Here is a 25,243-nt window from a genome sequence, read left to right on the forward strand (position 1 = left end):
GTCGTGTCTAAAGAAGACACGATTGTCTTTTATTGCAGGGGGTGTTTTGTTGTAAATGCACTCCATTGATGCTGCAAATTTGTTTGTAGAAGTCTCAGAGTCTTTCTCTCTGCACCTCAGCATCACAGCTGGAACACTTCTGGCTGTCTCTCTGAACACTTGAGTGCTCGCTCATCTTGCCCTTTATGAAAAGAGCTCTTCTGCATCTTGTTTTTACCGAGCGAAGGTAAATATGAGGATAAGTGCTCGTCTTAATACCTTTCTTCTCTCTCTCAGACACTGTCTGTTTGCATGGGGCGGAGAGTGGTGGGCGTTGGGGACTGGGTGAGCTAATTGGCCCTGAGCATAGTGCTTAATCCCCATCTAACTCATTAGACAGAGAAACAAACAGGGCGGCTCAGAGAGAGACTATAATTAAGAGAGATCTGTGACACCAAATCCTGTGTGGCATGAATCTGATGCAAACACATCTGTCAAAACAACCCACCTCAATGTTGCTGTTTTTTGTTGCCCATTTCTACTTGTTAACTAGAAAGACCTATCTTTAACTTTCTTTCTTTATATTTTCTTTTTCCTTTATTGTACCACAAAAGAATTTAATTCTCTCATTTATCTATCTACACACCAAAAATAATGTTGGGAGATTTGACACCATGAGTCACCATCTATCTATCTATCTATCTATCTATCTATCTATCTATCTATCTATCTATCTATCTATCTATCTATCTATCTATCTATCTATCTATCTATCTATCTATCTATCTATCTATCTATCTATCTATCTATCTATCTATCTATCTATCTATCTATCTACCTGTCTGTCGGTCGGTCGGTCGGTCGGTCTAGGCTTTTTTAAACTAGTTTCAGACTAGCCTTTGTCAAGCCAACATTTAAAGATTATTTGACAAACTTTGCTTTTCTAGTTAAAAATAACTTTCATGAATTAATTGAAATCTTTCATTTACAGTTTTCCTCAGTCGCTTTGGTGCATTTCTCAAATCATCCTTAATATTTGCAAAGAAGTATGTGCATTCTCAAAACAATTCGTACAAACAGCACCACACATTGGATTACCTTCAAAAGCCTGTAACTTGCTCAAAATATTTAGTTCATCTCTCAAAAGTAAGTATTTATGTAAATGAACATATCAGTGCCATCAGAATGAAAAGTCCTTGTGTTATTGTTCACAAACAAGATAGTCAAATTGCTTAGTCATGTTGTAAAAAAAACACTGCACTCTGTTAGTATTACCTGATGTAAACTATGGCAACAGTTTGGATGACAGTTACTGTATTAAAATGTACAAAGCTGCGCTTTGACGTGCCAGTCTGTTGGGCCACATATTCTCATCTACATCACAATGAATATCTTCCCTTGCAATGCAACGTGGAAAAAATATTTTGGAATGTCTTATCCAACCTCTGCAGGCGTCTGATGTCCTCACAGGCTACATCCATGGCAGCCGGCCGGGTCATCTGAGCATGTGGCTGGTGATCATAGACCTTCCACCTCCATGCTGAGAATAACTCCTCAATTGGGTTAAGGAATGGAGAATAAGGTGGGAGGAATTCCATCAGCATCCTATAGTGGGTCACACACCATTGCCTGATGGCGTTTAAATGATGGAATCTCACATTATTCCAAATTACCACATACTTTGGTAAATCATCTCGGAATGGACCCCTCTCATCATCAGAGATGAGAGTCCTGTAGAGGGTCTATGAGAAGGTGAGTATATACAGTATGCTTGCCAATTGAAGGTTCATGAGATGCAACTTTGAGCTATTTCAGATAACTGGTTTCTCATTGGTTGATCTACATTATCTTCATTAGTGAATGTCAAGATTCAACTGCACAATTCATCAATTCATGGCACATTTACAAACAGTCTAAAAGAAATGTGTAAAAAATATGCTTGACAGGTTATGACAACTAGATCAAACATTTTGCATTTAATGACTTATGAACTAATAACTATGTTTTGAGGGGTAAGACTGTAACACAGAGAACTATTTAATACATTTTGAGCAACAGGGCATTAGCAACTGATAATGTAGGAAAACGCAGACAATTGTACATAATAAATTGCATGAATGTACCAAAGCAATCGCAACTGGTTCAAAAGAATGAGAAACTGCTTTTATGATGTGCACAAGTATAGATGATGTGGAGGTTGAACAAGTAGTTTTGAGAATTTCATTTCTGATCTGAGAAATGCACCAAAGCGACTGAGAAAAACTGTAAATTGCAGTTCTGCATCTTTGCTACCTCAACAGAAACTCTATGTAAATTTCATTTACTGAAATTACATTTAAAAGTATTGCAAATTCAAATCACATTTTGACAGATTTGTCATTTTCAGGTGAATTTATGTTGTAATGTTGTTTTATGTTTTTGTTTTCCCAAAAAATAAATGATGGCTCAGTGTGCCCTCCACACACCACAAGTCCTCTATCTCACTAGAGTGACATATCGACTAATGCATCCCCAAAGCACTCCGCTAATGCCATCTCGGATGTGTAATTTAATGATCGCACACACACTCTGTCACTTCTCTTCTCCACCATCATAATCCCCTTTTCTTTCACTTATTCTCTTTCTTTTCTCAATTTCAATCGTGCATGATAAGCTCCGGCATTAATCCTGACTGTCGGAGAGAGCCACAGGCCCGTTCTGCCCTCCATGATGTGATATTTACACATGGCAATCAGCTCACACACACACACAGACTCTGTTCTCTGCAGGGCTACAGATTGTATCATTACAGTGCAACATCACACATCCATCAGTTTATGATGCCAAATTATTGTGTGCAAACATCAGTCATGCCCTCTGGTCAAATTTGTACTCTGACAGTTACTGCTTAGAAAGGGATTAAATTCGCTCGCTGATAACAAACACGGGCACACAACACACCTGATCAGGACTTTGTCATTCACTGTCACCGACTAGACTGATAACACCCAAACCAGGGTTATTATCGTTGACTAAAACTAACACTAACACTAAATATATTTAAAAAATGTATGGTAATTGAAATATAGCTGAAATCAAATAAAATATAAATATAGGTTGAAAAACTAAACTAAAATTTGAAATGTTGCCTTGGCAATAAATAAGTTTAAGTTTAAGCAAATTGTTGCACGTCCTGATTTTGCAGAGTTAGCCCCGTTCCTGGGTATATATCAACATATTTTTTTTAACCTGGAACAACATTTCTGAAAATGTAATATCCCTACCACTAAATCTAACCCTCCCCATATGTTATCCCTAAAATCAGAGGGAAGTTAGAAGGGCCTATCCCTGACTGTAAGCCTAAAATGACATAAACTATAAACTTGTCCCTCAAATCTGATTGGTTGGAATGTTGTTCCAGGATCAACAACCATGTTGATCTAGAAATATGTTGTACTTGGTGAAATCATGTTCTGACATCAACATGCTATTTATAAATAAAAAATTATAATAAAATGACAAAAGCACATATTAAAGCACATGATAAAAGCACACAAGTAAAAAATGAAACTAAAATTAACATGAAAACTAAATATGATTAGAACTATTATAAAACTAAAATAAAACCTAAAATAACTGACCCAAACTGTTTCAAAATGCGGAAATAAAAAAGTAGGGTCCAAAATTTTATGAAAATGCTTATATACCTTAACTTTATTATTTTTAACTAATTTAATACATTTTAAATTACAAATTAAATTACAAAGTTGTAGTGAAAAGTCCATTTTAATTTCAGAATTTGTCCCAAATATTTGATTGGAGACCAAAAAATAGTGCACAATGTTATATTTATGATATTATTACATTTATTGATATATGAATGAATGAATTACATTTATTTGTATTCGTATTATTATTATTATTATTATAGTATTCGTATTATTTGTATTTATTTTAGTTCATAATAATTTCTTTGTTTTATATTACATTAATATATATATATATTCAATGACTTATTCAGTAATATATATTACTATAACATTAATATATATTAAATGTTATAATTAAAAATAATAATAACATTATATACAAAAAAAATTGGTATAGATAAAAAAAAATCTAGACTTTCAATGTGCTCTCAGACTTGTTTACTCCACTGTATCTTAAAATCAGAAGAAAGAGGCAAAACAGTTTGCTATAGTACAATCATGGGAAAAATATTGAGAAATGTATGGTAGTTCAGTTTTTTTAGTTTTTTTTATTTATTATTTATATAAAGTTCAAATGTGTGCAGGCAGCATATCTTGTTCAGAGACAGCACTGGCCTCCGGGAATGGTTGGATGGCATGAATTAATGTTGCATCTTTGGACAGAGGTCGCACCACTGCCACAGGGCTGCGGTCCAGCACTTTCTGCATTCAGGCTTGTATTATCTAGCAGAGCATGGGTGGATGACACAGGGATCAAGGCTTGAGCACAATTACTTATTCAGTAGCACTGTAAGTGCCCTGAGATATGCACTCAACTCTCACCTACCTCGTACAGTAATATTCAAACTATGATACAGCACCACATTTGGAAAGACAGTAAGCTGCCCACATGCAAGAGAAGAGAGACTTTTGTTTTCAAATAAACATGAAGCTAAACCTGCAAACTTGAGTATAGGCCTACAGTACATATACATGATTAATGTGTAGATGTGGAATAAAACCGTATTACTTTATTGTATAACATGATTGTTACACCACTTTTAATATGATCTAGATTTGAATATTCGAATTTGTCATTGACCCATTTACAAAAATCACTACATTTAAGTATGTTGAATTATGTAAAGCACTAATACTACATCTTGTCATCATAAACCCAGAACAGTTCACATAGACTGAAATCATATACCGTCCAATGACAGTTTCTACCAGGTAAGCGCTTTGGCATAGTATAACCTTAATCAGCCTTAGGAATGAATAAATTACCAAACCATTTGCCTCCATTAGCCTATGCAGATGAGACTGAGAGGGAAATGACACCTGACCTGCACTGGGGAAGCAGCTGCCATTGATGGAGGACAATCCAGCCTCATTTAGCTTCAAATTACCCCGGGAACTATAACACCCATGATCACCTTCAACATGGATCATTCCACTCCCACTCAGCCAATCACAAAAGAGCTTTAAACGCAATATTTCGGATATCATTTCTCTTGGGTTATTCTCTCAATACTCTCAGTGTTATGGTCAGTTGACTTGTAGTAATGGTATCCTTTAAGACTGATTAAGTTCATTAGTTTCTACACTCAGGACACACGGTGGAGCGTAGAATATTCTCCATCCGACCCCGTCCATCTTTATCCAGGTACATTGCTTATATCCTCTCCACTTGCCAACATCTGCCAGTAGTCATCATGATATGAATAAAAATGGAAGCACTTTTCAAAATTGAATCTTTTGTTGCAGTTTGCCCGTACAGAGTGAAATGAAGCAAGCTTTCTTAATTATACTACAGCTGAGGCCCCCAATGTTCCAGTCCTGAGAGAGAGAGGCGGGGAGAAAAAAAGAGACAACTTTTTAATACTTTAAAGTTTTCTAGAATGGTTCCCCTGCAGACATTAGTGAACAATTCATGTTAAGAGCTTATAAGTCAATATGCTATATGATTGAACCAATTATATTCCTGTTCTTAAAGGCCTTTGTTAATGTCCTCTTATATTGCATTGAGCTACTGAAATATGTTTAAAACCAAGTCACGTGACACTTGAAAATTTCACATGCCACGTTGTACAATTTCAGACCATTTTTCCTGTATGTTTAAATGAACAAAAAAAAGAGAGCCAATTTCACTCTTTCCTTTCATTTCCTTTATACACTTGAGCAATTCCATAGTCTTATCAAAAGACAGTAAAATCACTTTTCCCCTCTCGATGCCCCGCTTTTTTTTGGACTAAGCTGTCTTTCCAAGGTAACCTTTTCTGTGAAATCCTCCGCCTCAATGACTTATTGTGTGAATTCAGTGAGGTATTAAACCGCATATTTGCTCATTTCAGCCCATTCTCATATTCATCGTTTCACATGCATTTTTATGAGCACCCATGCTTACAATACAAGCTACTGTGTCTCAATTAAAAAAATGGTTTGCGAGAAGACCTCAGGTAGAACATCAATATGTAGAAATGAGAATTCTCATATTTTCTGCATGTGGAATCCATAAGAATGGCAATCAAACAGCAAATTGATTAATGTGCTGTTGGAAAATTTGCAACAAGGCAATTGAACATTGTTCAGCATGTGCTTTACTTAACTGTAATGACTAACTCACAGCCATTAAAAAGAGTGTAAAGTGCCTCCTGCCTGTAATTGCGTATTAACAAATGGGCACTAAAATGTTAATGTGCGGTTGGCCGGTAGCTGCGGGTGTGTTGATGAACGTGTTGTGCTGAATCTTCCAGGTCACTGTGAAATGCTCTTTGAGGTCTTGAAGGCCTTGTGTTTAAATATAGTGTTGCTATTCTGGTCGGGCAGATCACTAGTGATATTAACACAGTATCGTATTACGCAACTTTCATTATTACATAACAGTTCGAGTCATTGGAATTGCGAGCCAAGAGGCAATAACAGTCCAGCAATACTGAGACTTTTCACTGTTTGTATCACTCCGCTTTTCTGTGTTTACACATTCAAGACGGTGGTTGACGGATTTCATTAATTGGCTCTTTGGTTCCATTGTAGCGAGTCATTGAATCATTTACTCAAACGATTTATTCAACATGAAGCGAGTGGGTCAAATCATCCGCCTAGTCGAGTCTCTCAACAACACATTCATTCAGTATATGAAACAAGTATATTTTAGTCATTTGAATCATCACTCAAACAATTTGTTCAACAGTATTGATTAACCCTGGACCAAAACAAGATACTTATCTTTATGAATCATTGAATAATTCACGCAACACCAATTTGCCTCCAGTGTTTAACACTAATTCATTCAGAAACTTCAGTGTACTGTATGTCACTCTGGTATTCGGTTGGTGCAGAATAAAGTTTGTACAAAGCTGAACACATTGTTAGTCGATGTACATTCACATATTTTCATGTTTTAATGAACATTTTAATGTACATGAAATGTTAAAGTCATCAAATTTCTTTTAAAACATTACGGTTTCAGTGCTTTTTTGTTTTTAGTGTCTTCAAAAAAGTTTGTATAATTTAAAATCATTTATAAAATGTAAGAAATTTGGTTCACAAAAGGCATCTACACAGCCGAGTTGGCTGCTCAAAAGCGGCTCTGTGTCTGCTCAGAATTCTGTTTAAATACGCATAAAAGCAGACTTAGAATATGACGTGTCTGACCCACCTCAGCCCCAAAGGCGACTCTGATATTGTTTTGGTTCAGTGTGAATGAACGCGAACTTGTGCCGCTCTAAAAACTACGTCATTGTCATGGCAACAAAAAGAATGTCTGTCAGCTTCAGATTTGGTTTCTGTGCCGCTTTTTCAAGATGCCTAAAGAGCCAATTTATTTTTGTGTATGGTATTCTCCTAAAATTGCATAATGTAAGTTTTCATGTAATTCTAAAAAATATTTAGAATCAATGTTTATAAAAATACACACGTATTTCCATTTCCATCAAACATCCCAATTTTCCATTAATATAAGTTTCTAAATCCTACCAAAATAATTTCATTTAATGGTTCAAAAATTGTGCCATTCATCATCTCTGTGAGTGCCTGTATATGAAGCATGATTTGAATACCAACAAGTACCTGAGGCTTATTTGTAAAGTCTGAATACAAATGATGAGCAACACCTTTAGTCCTCCCCAGAGTCGTCCCATTAGTCCTCAAAATGCATCTTTTTCAAGTAGCGCTACTAGCACAGTAAACAAAATGATTAGGTCATAATCGCCAACTGAATCCTTGTTCGCTTGGAAATATGCTGGATATTTTACTTGTATGGAAAAGTCTTTTTTCATGAATGACTAGCCTACTCTTTACACTTCACTTCCTGATCCATTATGTTTTTGTGAGACGGTAAACACGAATAGCCTTTCGGTTTCACTTCAAATGTCCTAAAACCATTCAAATAATGCAAAACAGACACATATTTTATACTAAATAAGCTTCAGATTTAAAAAAAATAATAATCTGAAGAGGACAAATTTACTGCGTTTGGATCGTGTCGTGGAAGTTATACTAAGTTGTCCAGCTGTTGCTATGGTAACCATGTATTTGCCTCATAGTAAAGCACTTGATGTTGTCAAGTAAGGCCATCCAGCCTTGGGCCTGTGACTACAGATGTGTTTTTCTTCTCTTCCTCTCTCATTGTGGGAGGAGTTCCTCAAGGGCATCCTTTAAACATTGTCCTCTTTGTTCCGTTTCCACCTCGTGCTCAGTTTAAGTGAATATCATAAATTTATCATCAATTCATTTTAGCTTTATTTCTCACTTCATTAGATTTTAGGGCACCGCACGGAGGGAGGGGGGAGATGCGTGCCTCCTTTGAGAGTTAAAAATGCAATTTCACAGTCAACTTACACTGAGATACTTTACACAACAATAGAGGGAGAAAAAGACAGGAGGCCTACTTGAACACTGCAGTCTGTTATCAGACACCAGAGTCACGGAGGAATAAAGTGCTTGCTGGAGAGTGCTAAATCTCTTTAAACACCGCCAGTTAAAACGCCATGGAACGGATCTGTCCAAATGTGATAGGATCTGGCCCAACGAGATAGTGTGCTGTCCTCCTGTTAAAAACGTTTGAACATCCTCCATTGCCCAATATCGATCAAACATCCGAGATAGCACATCATGTTTAGAATAGAAACAAAAGAAAGAAAATCAGTTTTGGAAGTAGAATTTTTATATATAAATAAATATTTGTAGCTAGCACACAATCGTGTGCACATTGAGTCACATTTGAACATACAGACAGCCATTTCACAGTGAATCAGATCACACTAATGAAGGAATCAAAACATCATTTATTACAGCAGCTTCCACTCAGTCGCGCTGGCACGCTCTCTTACATACACACGCTGAGAAGGCAAAGACATGACAGGGGCTGATAGATTTGTCCTGCTTCATTACCCACAGTCTTTCAAAGTGTAGCATAAGTCCACATCAAAATCAGCAACCAGCTAATCAAACAGAGGCATAACTCAAGCACTGCTGAAAAGGGCCAAGGCAAATAGAATCGTTTGGACAATTATCTTCTTCTTCCTTGAAATTAATGGGTATTTGGCACACCTTACAAAAAAAAAAAAAATGGTGTATGGCAATTCACATTTCATTTTTTTCTTCACAAAAAGCTGTTGAATACCTTCATGTAATACAGTGCACAAATCACATGGAATACTAATGCTTTATCATCCCTTTTGGACACTATGTCTGTGGTCATTGTGAATTACTGTTGGAGGAAAGGCTGCAAGAAGAATCTCTAAGAAGAAAGAAATTCATACAGATATTCAGGGTGAGTAAAATGTCCCTTTAAAATTAGATTTATTGGATTATTGTCTTTCAGAAAGGCGGAGTACAAATGTCCATCTCAACTAAAAATGAAATGTGACACAATCTGGTTTCACTCGCAGAGCCCAATGGATCTGTATAAGGCTCGTTTAACCCTCATTGCGTTTATCCACCCAGTGCAGATCAGATATTAAAAATGATAACCCTGAATTTAAGTGCAGATCATCTTGTCCCAATGCAGAGCCACAGATTTGATTCAGAGTTTGCTGCTCTTCTGGAATTGCGACACCAGTCCCAGCACCTGCTCCGAGGCCTTGATGAATTTATTCTGCATGTAGGCAGCGCTGTTAGTGCTGGTCTCTTGCAAAAAGTAGCGATAATTAACCATTATGCCACAGGAGTTGGCGATGCCCCGCGGGCTCGTGTCCGCTTGCCAGTTCAGCCTCCACATGGTGGCACCGTTCTGAAGGTGGAAGTTGGCAACAGGGTTTAGGGCGTAGCCCCGTCGTTTCTCTCCATACAGGTACCAGGCACAGAGCCGCATTAGCGCAGGTTCCAGAGAGCGGATCAGGCGATCCGAGCGGATCCACTCGCTGGTGCCGATGAGCCTGCGCAGGGCCTCCAGAGCCGGAGCACCGGGAGCAGCTCCTGTCACATCCTCCACCTCCCGCCACTCCTGCTCAGAGAGGAGCTCCGTGGCACGTCCCTCCTTCTTGTGCTGTCCGAGAACCCCTTGTAGCCATGTGGAGAAGCCAGGGATGGGAGACAGACTGGAGAACTGGGCCATGTGGGGGAACTCACTCTGCACACAAAGATAAACAGACAGTTAACTCTTAAATATCTAACTAACTAACCAACCAACCAACCAACCAACCAGTTGTCTAGGGTGACCACACGTCCCGCTTTGCGTTGTACCGCACAGCATTTTCACGCCTTGTCCTGCACGTCACATATTGAGAAAATGTCCCGCATTTTCATCAGTCTGTTGGTTTTTAATTATCATATTAAAGGGTTACTTCACCGTTTTTTCATATTAAACTATGTTATTCCCTTAACTAAGACGAGTTGATACATACCTCTCTCGTCTCAGTGCGTGCACTAAATCGCTGTCTTGCGGCGAAACTTTGTTAGCACTTAGCTTAGTCCAGTTCATTCAATATGGGCCAAGCAGAGAAGCTACCAAACACCTCCACGTTTTCCCTATTTAAATACAGTTACTCGCCTAGTGTAACTCGACCTAGGACGGTGACACAAAACAAAACATTGCGCTTTTCTAAGCGTGTAAAATGGATAACTATATTGTATGGCGGAATACCATAGCAAGTGCTTGTAAGCACTTCGACTTCGGCGCAGTAATATCTTCACTAGAGGGAGCGGGGGCCGGTGAGAGGATTTTTCACGAGTGAAGATATTACTGCGCCGAAGTCGAAGTGCTTCCAAGCACTTGCTATGGTATTCCGCCATACAATATAGTTATCCATTTTACACGCTTAGAAAAGCGCAACGTTTTGTTTTGTGTCACCGTCCTAGGTCGAGTTACACTACGCAAGTAACTGTATTTAAATAGGGAAAACGTGGAGGTGTTTGGTAGCTTCTCTGCTTGGCCCATATTGAATGAACTGGACTAAGCTAAGTGCTAACAAAGTTTCGCCGCAAGACAGCGATTTAGTGCACGCACTGAGACGAGAGAGGTATGTATCAACTCGTTTTAGTTAAGGGAATAACATAGTTTAATATGAAAAAACGGTGAAGTATCCCTTTAAGAAAACGTGCATGCGTTCTTTTGCCTTTTTAACAAAGCATTTTATTTATTCTTTTTGCGGTGTAGTTTTTCAGTTTCTGTGTTTTTTCGTTTTGTTTTTTGTAGCGCTTCATCAGAAATACAAATACAATAGCCGTTTTTTAAATCCTATCCAATGGTTGAAAGGAAAGGAGTAAACACGGTCACTAGTGGGTTGTGACGGCTGTCAATCAAAATGTGGAGCGGTGATTCGTTCCATGTGTTCCCCCTCAGAAAACAAATGGATAATTCGGTAAATTAAAATTAAAATTTAACATAATTTATCAACTTGTTGCCTGCTGTGGTTGTTTTAATTCCCATCCTTTCTAAAAAAAAATATTAAAGTTTTTGGTTTAATATAATCTTAATATATAAGACTGTCAATTATCTAATTTCATGTTGTTTTATATTTTATTGTTTATTTTGTTGGATTTTTGTTGGACATGGTCAGAACTGTTTCAAAAATAGATATCTGCATGATGCCTGCTGCCTTTGGGCTCAGTGATGTTGAATTTAAATGACATGAAAAATAAAGACATGTTATGTTACATTGTGATGTAATGGTGTTTTCTGGAAGGGACTAAAGAACAAAGTATTTTTATCAGCTGAAAGGCAGAATACAAATGTTTTTATTAAGTGAGATAAACATTACAGTTTCAGGTTATGTTTTAGTGTTGGTAACGTCCCATATTGTCCCACACAAACTAATAATCGTCCCACATTTGGTTTGTTTGATGGTGGTCACCCTAATCGTGTCTCTGTCTGTCTATAAACTGTCAAATATCTATACTAACACATGCACAAATTAATAAATTATTTTATCCATCCATCCATCCATCCATCCGTCCGTCCGTCTTTCTCTCTATGGCTGCATTTATTTGATCAAAAATACAGTAAAAAGAGTAACGTTGTAAAATACTATTACAATTTTAAAATAACTTTCCTATTTTAATATATTTTAAAGTATGTGTGAAAAATGTTCAGCAGGCATTACTTTTCAGTGTAACATAATCCTTCAGAAATCATTCTAATATGCTGATATGGAGTTGTTTTTATGCTGATTTCCTATTATTATAAATGTTAAAAGCAGTAGTGCTGCTTTTTTTGTGTAAAGAAAGTTCATAAGAACAGCATTTATTTGAAATATTTTATAACTTTATAAATGTACTTACTATCTCTTTTAATCAATTGAATGCATCATTGCTGGATAAAACAATTCATTTCTTTCAAAAAATAAACTTTTGGACAGTAGTATATCCTCTCTACTTCATCTTCTTTTTTTCTCCTTATTTCCTATCCCACACATTCCATTTGTGCTGATTTAAAAACCATGTTGAACAAGTCCACAGTGTCTCTTTCTCTTCGCCCACAGGGGCATAGATACACTCATTTTCTCTCCCTCTTACGCCCACATTCAACCAGAAGAAAGCACTGAACAAACCAAATGTGTCAGACTGGCCCCAGAGGAGCTGAGATTTTAAGTCCTCCACATCTCAAGTCCATCACACTTCTCTCTCGCTTTCATTCTTTGCCATGTATCACTCCTTCAGACAGGCCAGAGAGAAGGAAGATTAAGCATGTCCAAGGGTCACCTTTCATTCATCAACTCAATTTACTGTAAAACATCGGTCAGCAGGTTTAAAGCTACAGAGAGCGAGAAAGAGAGAGAATGAAGAGCAAGGACAAGAAGAGAGTGAATGTAAGACAGAAAGTGAGTGCAAAAGAGCCCCATGAGGATTCTGCTGAAAGACAAGCAAACCCTCCTCCTCTTCTCCTAAATCACGCCGTTACCTTTCTCCACCTCTTTTTTTTCTGTATATCATCCATCCATCACGCCAATCGTCCCCTTGTGGCATGGTGAGTCACCTTTACTCTTTCTTCAGCGGAAGGATGAGCTCAGACACTCACACTCTTAAAAATAAAGGTTCTTTATTGGCATCTATAGATGATTTTCCACCGTCGAGCCAAATCGTTCTCATTGCTTAACCGTGAAAACTTGAGAAGACATGTTTGTCTTAAGTTTATAGACCTTAGTCGGGTGAGACGCCATTTTGAATGAAAACAAGGCTGTGAGAAACAGACGTACAGTTTTTACAATGGCACGCACTGTACAAAGATTATAGGTCACGTAATTTTCACAACTTTTAAAACCGTTTTATGGAGTTTTTGTAAACTGAAAGTTTTTTCAGAAAGATGATTCATCGGATTGTTGTTAAACAACAGTACAATCCAATGAATGCACTGTATTCTATCCCTCACTGCCTCGTTTTCATTCCTGTCAACAATTAAATATGGTGGTACCCTGACAAAGGTCTTTGTAGTTTGAAAGAACGTATAAAGTACCTGCATGCTTAAAAATAAAAGGTTCCAAAAGGGGGTATTCGCAGTGATATCATAGAAGAACCATTTTTTGCTCCCTATAGAATCTTTTTGTGAACAATTCTTAAAAGGTTACATGATTACACTAACTTTTCCTCAAGTTTAATCACTGTCAACAATAATGACAAAAGAAATCCTCATTAACTTGTTTAAACAGTTAAACTTGCCACTGTTCTTCAGAAAATGGAAAAAATCTATTTATAATTTACAATAGCAACTATAACTGGTGAAAAAAAAAAATTTATTTTGCTAGAAAATATGTGAACCTGGATCACAAAACCAGTCACAAGTAGCACGGGTATATTTTTGGCAATAGCCAACAATACATTGTATGGGTCAAAATTATCGATAATTCTTTTTTTTGCCCAAAATCATTAGGATATTAAGTAAAGATCATGTTCCATGAAGATATTTTGTAAATTTACTACCGTAAAGATATCAAACATTTATTTTTGTGAGTGAATGCAGCACAATCACAAACATAAGTGGACAACTTTAAAGGCGATTTTCTCTCTGTTTTAATTTTTTTGATCTTCCAATAGTTGTATCTCAGCTAAATATTGTCCTATCCTAACAAATCAATGGAAAGCCTATTCATTCAGCTTTCGGATGATGTATACATCTCAATTTCAAAAAAATTTACCCATGTGACTGGTTTTGTGGTCCAGGGTCACATATGGTTGTAAGGCTAATGTGAATATTTATGGACTGAGATGGAGAGAATTCGATTCAAAGATAAAAGAGCGATCTACACACACATACTTCAAAAACAATCTAATTCAAACACAAATCCAGAGCATCAACATGCACAATTTGCACGAAATAATATCTATCAGCTGTCATTTCCACTCAAATGATGCCTTCAATCTCTCATTCGGGTAAATCAGCACTCAGAGAACTGCAGCCGCTCGCAGAGAGCTCTTTACTAGGGTTTACCTCTATTACACAAACAGCCACCCGGCACGTTGTTTCACCAACACTCCTGCTGAAGAAAAACTCATCCAAATCTATAAACCTGAGTGCCTCTCGTTTCTTTTCCATTTAATCCCGCCTTCATCTAGTAAAGAGGCAGCTCTGTGACATGCCATGTGTCCCTCCTTCCTCATGTTATTGAGGGTGACAGCTGAAATGTTATTAGTTTTCCTGCTTTTTTCTCCCTTCCAGATAGAAACACACAATGTATGTAGATAGAAATGTACAATGCCTGGCACTAGGTGATGCTGTGGGACAAATATATTAAACATATTATAGTATTTAAGGTTGTCAATCAATTACATTTTTTTATTGAATTCATTACAAAATGCCAATTAATTAATTGCATTAAATTGCATTTAGTATTTGTTGACAAAATGTGAATACATTACATTATAGATTAACATAGGCCCCTTTCACACATTAAACCTGGTAAATTACTGGAAAATTACCATATAGACATTTCTAGTAAACACACCATATATACAATTACAGTACCATTATACCGTACCATAAAACTCTTGCTCAATTTAGAAACTACATATTACCCTTACTATTTCTGCCATAGAAAGATATAGTAAAAATGTTAATTTACCAGTAAAGACTGTAAAAGAGGCTATTGATTAGACATTCAAAGCGGCTTTAGAACTTGTTTATAAGTCGGTATATTGTTTTATTCATTATTATTTATATATTGTTTTATTTATTATTATTTATATATTGTTTTAAGCATTATATTGCATTACATTATATATATATATATATATATAGCCTCTAAGTGCCATCTGAAATTTTCTTCTAGAATGATCATTTTTATAAAGCTTGTATATTTAAGTTCAGTAATTTCACTTAAATGACAATTAATAGGTAATTTGCATTGCCATTTAAGTGAAATTATTGAACTTAAATATACGAGCTTGATAAAAATGATCATCCTAGAAGAAAATTTCAGATGGCATTTAGAGGCTTTTGCATCTGAACTCTTCATATATATATTGTTTTAAGCATTATATTAACTTTTTTTCAGCATCTCACGCCATAAGCGCCACAATTTAAGATGTTACATTGTAATTTTTAAACCCAATGTAATTAATGTAAATAATAATAATATATTTTTAAAAATCAAACTGCTAAAACTGCTAAAAATTATAAAATCAAGAGGTAAACTGAATTTTTGTTTTTTTCCTTTAATAACTATTGTTTATTTGAAGAAATGTCTAAAATCATTTATTAATTACTATATCAACCCTTTTAGTTTCTGTTAGTAATATATTACAGATTCATTATTATAATAGTTTATTATATTATTATAGCATTATATATAGGGGGATTCCTAGCATTTATTTTTTCATTTAACGAGTTTTCGATGCAATAATTCTTAAAACAGCTGTGATGAACATAACCAGCGCTAACATCTTTTTATGATTTATGTTCCCATTCATTTGCCCACCTGCAGTTCTCGGACCACCCTCTTGATGAGGTAATTTCCAAGCTCCACCCCCTGCAGCCCAGCCTGAGTGGAGGAGATGGAGTAGAAGATGGCAGCATTGATCTTGTTCACATCCTCGTCTGCATCTAAAGTGGCAAACTCTCTCACGATTCCCTGGGAAAAATAAGAGGCACATAGTAACAGACTCACAGGGGACTCACTGGAGGCATTGGCAGATTTCTGTACATTCTGAGCACACTTTCTTTTGTTCTCTCTATCACTCCACTACTGTCTCTGAATACATTTGCCTGATCCTGCACAAGGACACTTTCTACCATTCATGGACCCAATAACACATTTACACTATTTAAATTTTAACCATCAAGCCATCAATTATTCTTTGTGATGAAGAAAAAAAAAAGTGGTTTCCATTTGTATTTACCTGGATATTATTTGCTATGTCCTCAGTTAAGGCAACATGCAGCACCACCAGTGGTTCTCCGGGCATCGAAGCGTGGGTGAAGGCATAACATCGACGGTACGGCCCCACTCTGCGTTTGATATCCGTCCAGTTCCGCACAGGGTGGACCGCCTCGTACCTGTAGGATCAGACAAAAGAATAGAAAAGAAAAAAGGCTCAACTGGGACGTCAAATAAAAAGGAAATGTTTGCACGTACGAGAGAGATCTTACTGGCTGATCTTCTGAAGGATTTCGCAAGGGGACTGCCAAGTGATTCTTTCGAGTCGGAGTAACCCAACAGAGAACCATTCTGACAGAAGACTCTTCAGAGTGCTGTTCAGATCCTAACACACCGAGATACACAAACACAGAAGAACAGATGAAGAATGTGAGAAGTGAACCCGTCCCCTATATAAAGTCCCCTATTTTTTAAGTTTTAACTTATTTTTTTAAATATATATACTATTATTTATGTAGCCTACTATCTTTTTTATGAATATTTTGAATGAGGTTTAGGTTTAATTTTAGTGCTTCAACAAACTTTTAATATAATATTTACATTTCATTTAATTTTAATTCAGGTTTATTTCAATTAACAAAAAGTTATAATAAGTTCATTAATAAATAAGTTTTTAATCGTTTTAGTTAACCATAATAACCCTGGATTGAACCTGACCCGAATTAAACCAAATCAATCAGACTCAAATAAAAAGGAATCATTTACTTTTCAAATGTGATTCCAGTCACACACATTTTTCTAAGTTATGTGAGTTATGTTAAAATTAAAACTGTTAAATTAATGTTTTAAAAATGTTTATTTTATATTTTTCCACAACAAATCCAACACAAACCTAAAGTTACATATGCAAATACTGAATTGAACCGCCTTGACATGCAAGGTTTGGAATGCAAAAATGGAGCAATTCCAAGAGGGTCCTCGCACGATCAGTGCTCGGGCCCTAAAAATGGTTTTGCGAATAGGTTATTTACATATGGTTTAAAAAGTATAGCTGCAAAACCAGCCTGTTTAATCATAAAGGTCAAAGATAGTGTTGAAAATGATCATGCAAAACTAAATCATGTGCAAAAAACTTTTTCCCCTGAAGTCCAATATTATAAATGGATTTCAGGGAAAAAAAAATTATATGCAGCAAAAAGTGTAGATCATTGCCGGTTTAATATTATAATTCATGTGCAATACCCAACGATTTTCAAGAAGCGTTCTCAGTACAGCTGCGCTCATAATGGTGCCTAATTATAAAGTGTGCGGCTTCCGTTGGTGGAATTAATATTTCACAGGCGCTTTCACAGATATTGTGAAGCAACCCCACCAACTCACAGTTTCTGCCATTTCATCTGTCCCGTATACAACACTTTCAGAGGAGTCTCATTTCCCTCTGAAGCTCTTAGCGTCTGTTTATTTGCTCTGGTGGTGTTCTCATTAGAGCACAGGGAACGGTGTTAGCGTCCATCCGAGGACGCTGAAAGATTTCTGTGGTAAACACAGTTCCATTTCATCAAAGAGCTGTTGCTCTCAACATGAGATATAGTTCTGCACTCTCCCTCGAGGGTCAGATTTCTTTCATAATGGTGATGAGCAACACAGCACACATACAAATATCTAGATCTAGTCGCTGGCGCGCTCACACAAAGCAGCTTTAAAAATTCTAGGCTAGCCTGTCCCACAGATGCATGCGCTTAAAATAATTGTGGGCCTGTCAATCAAACATCAACACCGGCCGTCTGTGCGTGCTTCGCCCTCATCTATAGGTAGTACACGTCAAATCTGACCTTATTGTAGCACTTTCAGCAGTGCCTGCAAGCAAAAGATCTCGAATTATCATTTCTCAGCACGCTTTTCCCTATAAAACCCGCTTGCTTAGATCAGCATACATAAATGTGCCACTAAGTGATGCATTTGCATGTAGAAAATAACCAGGGGGGTGTGAAGGTAAGATGTCTGAAGCTCCCAATAGCTCAATAGCACCAAAACAATCTAACAAAGTTCAGGTTGTAGTGTTTCCTGAAAACAGGATGGCTGTTCAAGGAAAGCAGGACATTGGGGACAGAACTGGAGTCTACAGCATTTTGCTTTACTGTCTATCTCAGCTTTACTCAGAGTGCAATCCACAGCCAATGGCTTCCCCAGAAGTCACCGTTCCACTTAACATTAAACTCATCAAATCCTCTCTGGGCTGGGAAATTACTTCTAAGCATTTATTCGATATTCTACCTTCAAATTCAGAGCAGCTGAATGTATTCGCCCAAAAAGAGTTTTGTATTTGCTTACACGGCTGAATTTTCTCTGAGGCCAAGCGTGCATAAGTGGAATCCAACTTTGATATGTACCATCGCACTGCAGGCCACAACTTTCAAAAGCACCGCACTGTTTGGGCCGTTTCATATATTTTCTTGTGTGCCTAAGAGAAGGGAAGATATCTAACTCAAACTAAACTATAAGCGTCAAGGCAGATGCAGAGATCACACAAATTATTAATCCCACCAAAGTGCTAGAAAAACCTTTGCCACGCTGAAACTTAAAAGGGCAGAGAACATTTGCTGCGTGGAATCTGCACTGCACAAAAGCAAGAATGTCAAGGACGTGTCAATGCCTGCACCTGAAATTGGGCTTTTGACATTCTCAGATTTTACCGACATGAATGAAAAGTGGAGACGGCAGGTGCAAATGGAGGAAATCATGGCATTAGAGCAATACCTGGTCACACAAAAAATGAAAGCCTGTTTTACACCGTGAGCATTTAAGAAAAATACTTGGTAATACTTTCTATGTAATGCCTTATAATTATATCATAAGTACTGAATGCATTAATTACTCGCCTTGTAATGCACCTTATAATGTATTGAATGGTCTCATGAATAAATGTAACCACAGTTATAATATTTATAATAATACTTACTTTCATACATTATTATAATACTTATCTATTCATTAAACTCACCTTTAGCAAGTATAATGCATTAAAACACATGACAAACTAGTAATTTCAGATGTAACAAAAATTCTGCAAATGTTATAATGGATTTTAACTTTGTTTACAATAATTAAAGAAAATATATAATGCATTATAACAATTATTATAAATACCTTTATAATGCATTATATAAAAAGGCTTTAAGTAAACGTTTAAAATCATAAATGTAGCTTTGTAAAATATGCTGTAAAATATATAAATGGCTTAGAGGGATAGATCACCCAAAAAATTTAAATTCGGTCATTATTTACTCGCCCTCTAGTGGTTTAAACCTGTATGATGTTCTTTCCTCTATGAAAGACAAAATAAGATATATTTAAAATGTCAATAGGGTCCAAATAATATTTTTTGGGGTGAACTCCTTTAATAGCAAAAAAAAAAAAAAATTGTATATATATATATTTTTTACACCAAAAGCAACACATAAACGTAAACACTTTAAAAATATTACATTCATAAATACAGCTTAGTAAAATATGTTGAAATGGCATATAGAAATATTAGAATGTTAATCAAATTGACATAGTTATTGCTGTTTTTGTTTTAGGATTCAAGCCAAAGATTTTTTTTTCCCCAGTACATCACTAATGCTTTTTTTTCTTTTTAAAATGCTTCAGAGAGTAGACCACTCCTGCTATGATATAAACCTAATGTAAATCTCAAAACTAATGGACTGAGGAAATGTAAATGGCTTACTGACAAGGCACCCAACGTAACTTTCAATCACTAATATTGCAGAGGGCAAATCAGTGCAGTCGACCTAAATTGCTCTGAGGAAAACTGTGGAAAGCTTGCTGAGAGTCCAATACAATGCAGACTCTGATGAAATCTGCAGGACACCTGTTTGAGTCCAGACAGACTACATCTGTTTATCGATTATATATCAAGAGGTGCACCTGCCCAGAGATTTGAACTGACATTTCTTTGGGATCCTGATCATTCTGCTCGGGAGAGTTTGGGAAGTGTGATTAAAGTTTACTGCAAAGCTCAGCATCTTAGCAGTTCTCTGTCTTGACCGATTATTGTCATTTTAATGCATTTTGCTCTTCAGCACTCTGGCTGGTAGGAGGTAAGCTAAATCAGTTCAGATGCTAGTTCACAGTTTATGGGTTTTGGATCTAGTTTTCACTCTCTGTGGTGAATCAGAGTTGTTGTAGTCATTTATAATACCAACATAAGGTAAACAGAGTACTAAAGCAGTTTATTTTTACACCAATCTTGAGAAGTGATTCCCAATTAACAGGTAAATTAATGTTAATATATTCCTGATTATTAATTTGAAGCAGTGAGAATGTTGAAGAAAATATGGTTTGCATTTGCAATGTCACACTTCATTCCAGTCCATGTACTAATAATACCCAATGTATTTTTTTTATCACTTTATGAACACATTTTACTCAAAATTGCGCTGTTCAATTCATTAAGCTTGCGGAGCCTGCAACAGTGACTAATCTTAGCAATGGTTCAACTGATGGACAGTTTGGGTGACAGGACACCTCCTTACGCTGCATCTGGCTGCTATTTCACCCCACCGTCACTAACTCAGATATATTAATGACACAGAATCTGATTTCTGATAGGGCCTAGTGGGCTGGAGGTGTGCCAGACGGTTTCTCTGAAGCATTCCTTGGGGATATGCTGTAATGCAATATTATTATAGATAGAGAGAAGCAAGGGAAGCCAACGCTGAGAGCTGTGCTAACACTCACTAACAGGTAAAAGGGCTTTTAAATGAAGTGCAGAATACACAATGAATGGTCATGTGGCCAAATTATTGCTTGGCTGAATGTCAGCTTGACATCAATTGTGCTTTCAGAAAGTATTCAGCTTTCATTGATCATTTCCCACTCTTATGTCAAATTACAACCTATTGAAATTGAAATTGTATAGAGTAATTCTGTATCATATATTCAAATGGTTGTTTATAGTGGAAAAGGTTCTTTAAACACTTCTTTTAAAACTGCTCACTGGAAGGTTTCTTGAGGAACCAAAAATGATTATTCTATGGCATTGCAGCAATTTATATATATATATATATATATATATATATATATATATATACATATAATATAATATATTATATTATATATATATATATATAATATAATATATTATATTATATATATATATATATATATAATATAATATAATATATTATATTATATATATATATATATATATATATATATATATATATATATATATATATATATATATATATATTATATATATATATATTATATATTATATATATAGTACTAAAATACTCAAGTACTCAAAATATTGGAACCTATATATATATATATATATTGAGCACTTGAGTACTTTTTCACATTTTACTTTTAAGAAATAGTAGCCAGTGTGTAGTAAGCAATACACTAATATTCTTTTTTTAACATCAAGGGCCAGATCTACTTTGCAGGCCAAATTAACACGAGAGTGCAATCCCATAAAAGTGCCGATGGGAGTGGAAAGTTATGTAATTGCTCTACTGATGACGTGCACATTAAAGAACACGGATGACCAACACAATCTACCAAGAGCAGCACAAATAGCGTCTGGTTTAAAACATGCTTTTTTGGGCGGTAAATAATGGCGCAAATACCAGTAAATTGAACCGCAAAAATAACTGTGCCCATGCCTGTTCAGCACACATTTTTTCACTGCGTGTAATAAATCCTGATGGTAGTTTGTTTTAACGCCAAAAGAGGGTTTGCGCTGGCGCAAGCTGTTAGTAAATCAGACCCTTATTCACAATTCACCTCATGTATTCAATTCTTATGTTTTTCAATCCACCTGTGTTCCAAAAAATAAAAATAACACTTGAGAAGGCTATATAAAAACACTGACAGAAGTTCAAACTTTCCAAAAATCACTATGAAGTCCTTTGTAACAAAATGGGGGAAAAACATTGGAGTTTGGACTGCTTCAAAAATAAGCATCAGGACAAGATACTGTGCAAGTGACCCAGAGGCCGTCTACAACACTAAGAGCACTGCACATCTCTTTGGCTGAAATGGGGGAAACTGTCCAGACTTCAATGATTTCTTTGCACTTCACAGAAAAACTCACTTTTGAAAAAGGCTGAGAATGTCATACTGATGTTTGCTAGGCACCATGAGAGAGAACCTGAAATATATATATAATTTTTTTTTTTTTGGTCTGGTAAGACCTACTTGGCCTCAAAACACTCAAATCAAATGAAGCCCAACATGCAGTAATTCCTCATAGATCTTATTCAAAGTAGATGCCGCATTAAATTGTTTGCAAATGAAAGCAAGGCTGTCTTAAAAATATGAAGAACCTTCTTCCACTATAAATAACCATTTGTGCAATGGAAAGATTCCATGGATGCTAAAGGTTCTTCATAGAACCATAGATGCCAAGACCCTTTATTTTTAAGAGTGTATGCTGTGTGAAGCATGGCATTATCTTTCTATGATTGTTGCCATCAAGGGCATTACAGATGAGACCAATTCCAGATAAATCTTTGAGGAGAAACAGTGTCAATCTGTTGAGTTCATGGAATGAAAAACAATTTTTTAACAGAGAAATGACCAAACCAGACTTGAATCCTAATGAATGGCTTATTCTCAGTACGACCAAATATTTTCACATTTTCTACACTGAATTTGAGGGAAAAGATCTCTGGATTCTGTAGAAAGGATTTTAAACATGGTGAATGTGTAAAATGAAGCTGAAAGCATAATCAAAGTTGACAAAATATTTAACACACAAACATGCAAGGGGATTTATTGAATTTTGGGAATGACAAGTGTTACGATACTGCAGAATTCTGCAGGGGGGAAAAAGGGATAAAAATCTAAAATTTATAAAAACATAAAGTTCAAATTAAAAAAAACATTCTTGCTTTCTGAACAATTAATTCAAAAATAATTTATCTTCTTTAACAGATGAGAAATTGTATCAATTTGACCAAATTTAGAGGAGCTAAAACAGGAACAAAATGTTGGACTGACTTGTACACACAGACATGTGTCCATGTGACGTCGTGACTTAAATTAAAACAGTATTCCATGAATTCAAACGTATATTTGGCACCGAAACATTACAAACTATGTCACAGCTGAAGCCTGTGACGTTCACAAATGTGGGACAAAGGTCATCTGGCACCAAACACTACCAGCCATGTGAAAACAGAGACCACCAGGATCTAAAGTAGGGGAAAGGGCAAATCACAAGTTTCCACGCCATGTCATAACCAAAGACATTCTTTTTTTAGGAATGCTGACACCATCTGAAAAGCCAAAAGGTCATTCCATGACACACAGTGTTTATTAAAAAGATGATTTTCCTACATATCACGTTTTCGATAGCCAGCTATTTACTGTACAAAATCATGTAAACAGAGTTATAAATAAATAAATATAAATAAATAAAAAAAGCTATAGGAAATAATAAACTGTTACTATGGTAAAAAAAAAAAGGTTTATGCTCATAGCCTGGGGACAACTCAACTTTTTAGTTCACTAAAATCAGGAGAGTTACTTAATTAGATTACTTTTTCAAGTAGTAAAGTAACAAATTACTTTAAAATTTACAACAAAATATTTGAGTTACTTTTTCAAATAAGTAAAGCAAGTTACTTTGCTTTCCCATTTATTGAGAGAATTTTAGAGTAAGGAGCAGAGTCTTTGTGTGCACTGGATCATAAAAGGATCATCTCACTTTTGGTGTGAAAAGTGAATTGATCAATTCACTTTTGGTCTTTATATTTGACAAAAATAGAACTTTCGTTTTTTGCTATTTGTTTTTGTTATTAAAAACAAACAAGCAAGCCCAGCCAAGGTGACGCAACTGTAATGTAACAGCCTATTGCTTTCCATTAAATGTGACACAATTAGTTACTTGTTAAAAGGACTACTGCAACACATTAGTTTTAAAGGTACCTTCATACCTCTGTATGAAGGACACAAACTCCACCTTTTTTTCTTGGAATGACCCCAAAAACAATTACATTTGATATCTACATAAAACGATGAAATGATGAGTATTTACCCTCATATGTGGGCTGTCACTAATTTTTGAGGATGCGAACTCGATGAGATCTGCCCTGAGGTCCACCAGAAACTTCACCCCTCCCTGAACCTTGCTGATGTGCGTGAGGAGCTGTCGGTACCGAGGTGTCAAACTGTACCGTAACCTGTCCTCCACCTGCAGGATCGTGGCCACATCCCGCCCCTGAGTGTCCAGCAACTTCGCAGCCAGATCCGAAGCCCATCTGTGATCTACCCCGAAATCATGAGATAACTTCTCGAGAAACTCCAGTCTTTGCTCTTTCTCTAAACTCTTGTAGAAGAGCATAAACTCCAGACTGTTGGATTCAGGTGGAGGTGGAGATTTTTCTCTCATCTCATAGGTGGGCAATGGGACCACTGTCTTTTTCAGGATCTCCTCCATGCTATTGTGCTCTGCGATGGAAGTGCATGGATACATGTTTCTGAACTCCCACGCTCTGAGTCCCAGGACCGTTTTTAATACAGCTCTGTGTCGATAATACTTTAGCAAAGAGCGCGCGGCTGTAGATAAGTGGAAAGGTGTCATTGTGCGCCTGACAAATTCGCACCAGAAATAAACCTTGTATACAACGTTGAAATGCACATCTACTTCCGGGATCTCTTAAAGAAACCGTGCACAATTGTATGTCAAATGCATGACAGTACAAAGAACAACTTAATGCATTGTGATCCTCTGTATTTGTTGTTATTGTTCTGTTATGCAATAAAAAAATGATAACACTAGTAACCAGGGCCCAGTTGTTCCAAAAAGTTTAATCTGGATCAGAATTA

The 25,243-nt window shown here is 36.3% G+C and overlaps 2 protein-coding genes across 2 annotated transcripts in view; one reads left to right on the forward strand and one right to left on the reverse strand.

Annotated features, from left to right (window-relative positions):
• cdh13 (cadherin 13, H-cadherin (heart)) overlaps positions 1-16,094 on the forward strand; it is a 417,024-nt gene extending 400,930 nt beyond the window's left edge. The window contains exon 14 of the mRNA XM_082181942.1: positions 16,007-16,094. Coding sequence (XP_082038068.1) covers positions 16,007-16,026 — 20 coding nt within the window. The 3' untranslated portion in view covers positions 16,027-16,094. The remainder of the gene's footprint in view (positions 1-16,006) is intronic.
• mlycd (malonyl-CoA decarboxylase) lies at positions 8,793-25,189 on the reverse strand. The gene is made up of 5 exons (XM_082181958.1): positions 24,453-25,189; positions 16,672-16,784; positions 16,422-16,578; positions 16,001-16,153; positions 8,793-10,221 (listed from the first exon to the last, which is right to left on the reverse strand). Exons 1-5 carry the CDS (start codon positions 24,996-24,998, stop codon positions 9,676-9,678), a joined length of 1,515 nt encoding a protein of 504 aa, XP_082038084.1. The 5' UTR covers positions 24,999-25,189; the 3' UTR covers positions 8,793-9,675.
• Between the last annotated feature and the right edge of the window lie 54 nt (positions 25,190-25,243).

Source organism: Leuciscus leuciscus (genome assembly GCF_965113295.1).
Source record: "Leuciscus leuciscus genome assembly, chromosome: 10".
Lineage (NCBI taxonomy): Eukaryota > Metazoa > Chordata > Actinopteri > Cypriniformes > Leuciscidae > Leuciscus > Leuciscus leuciscus.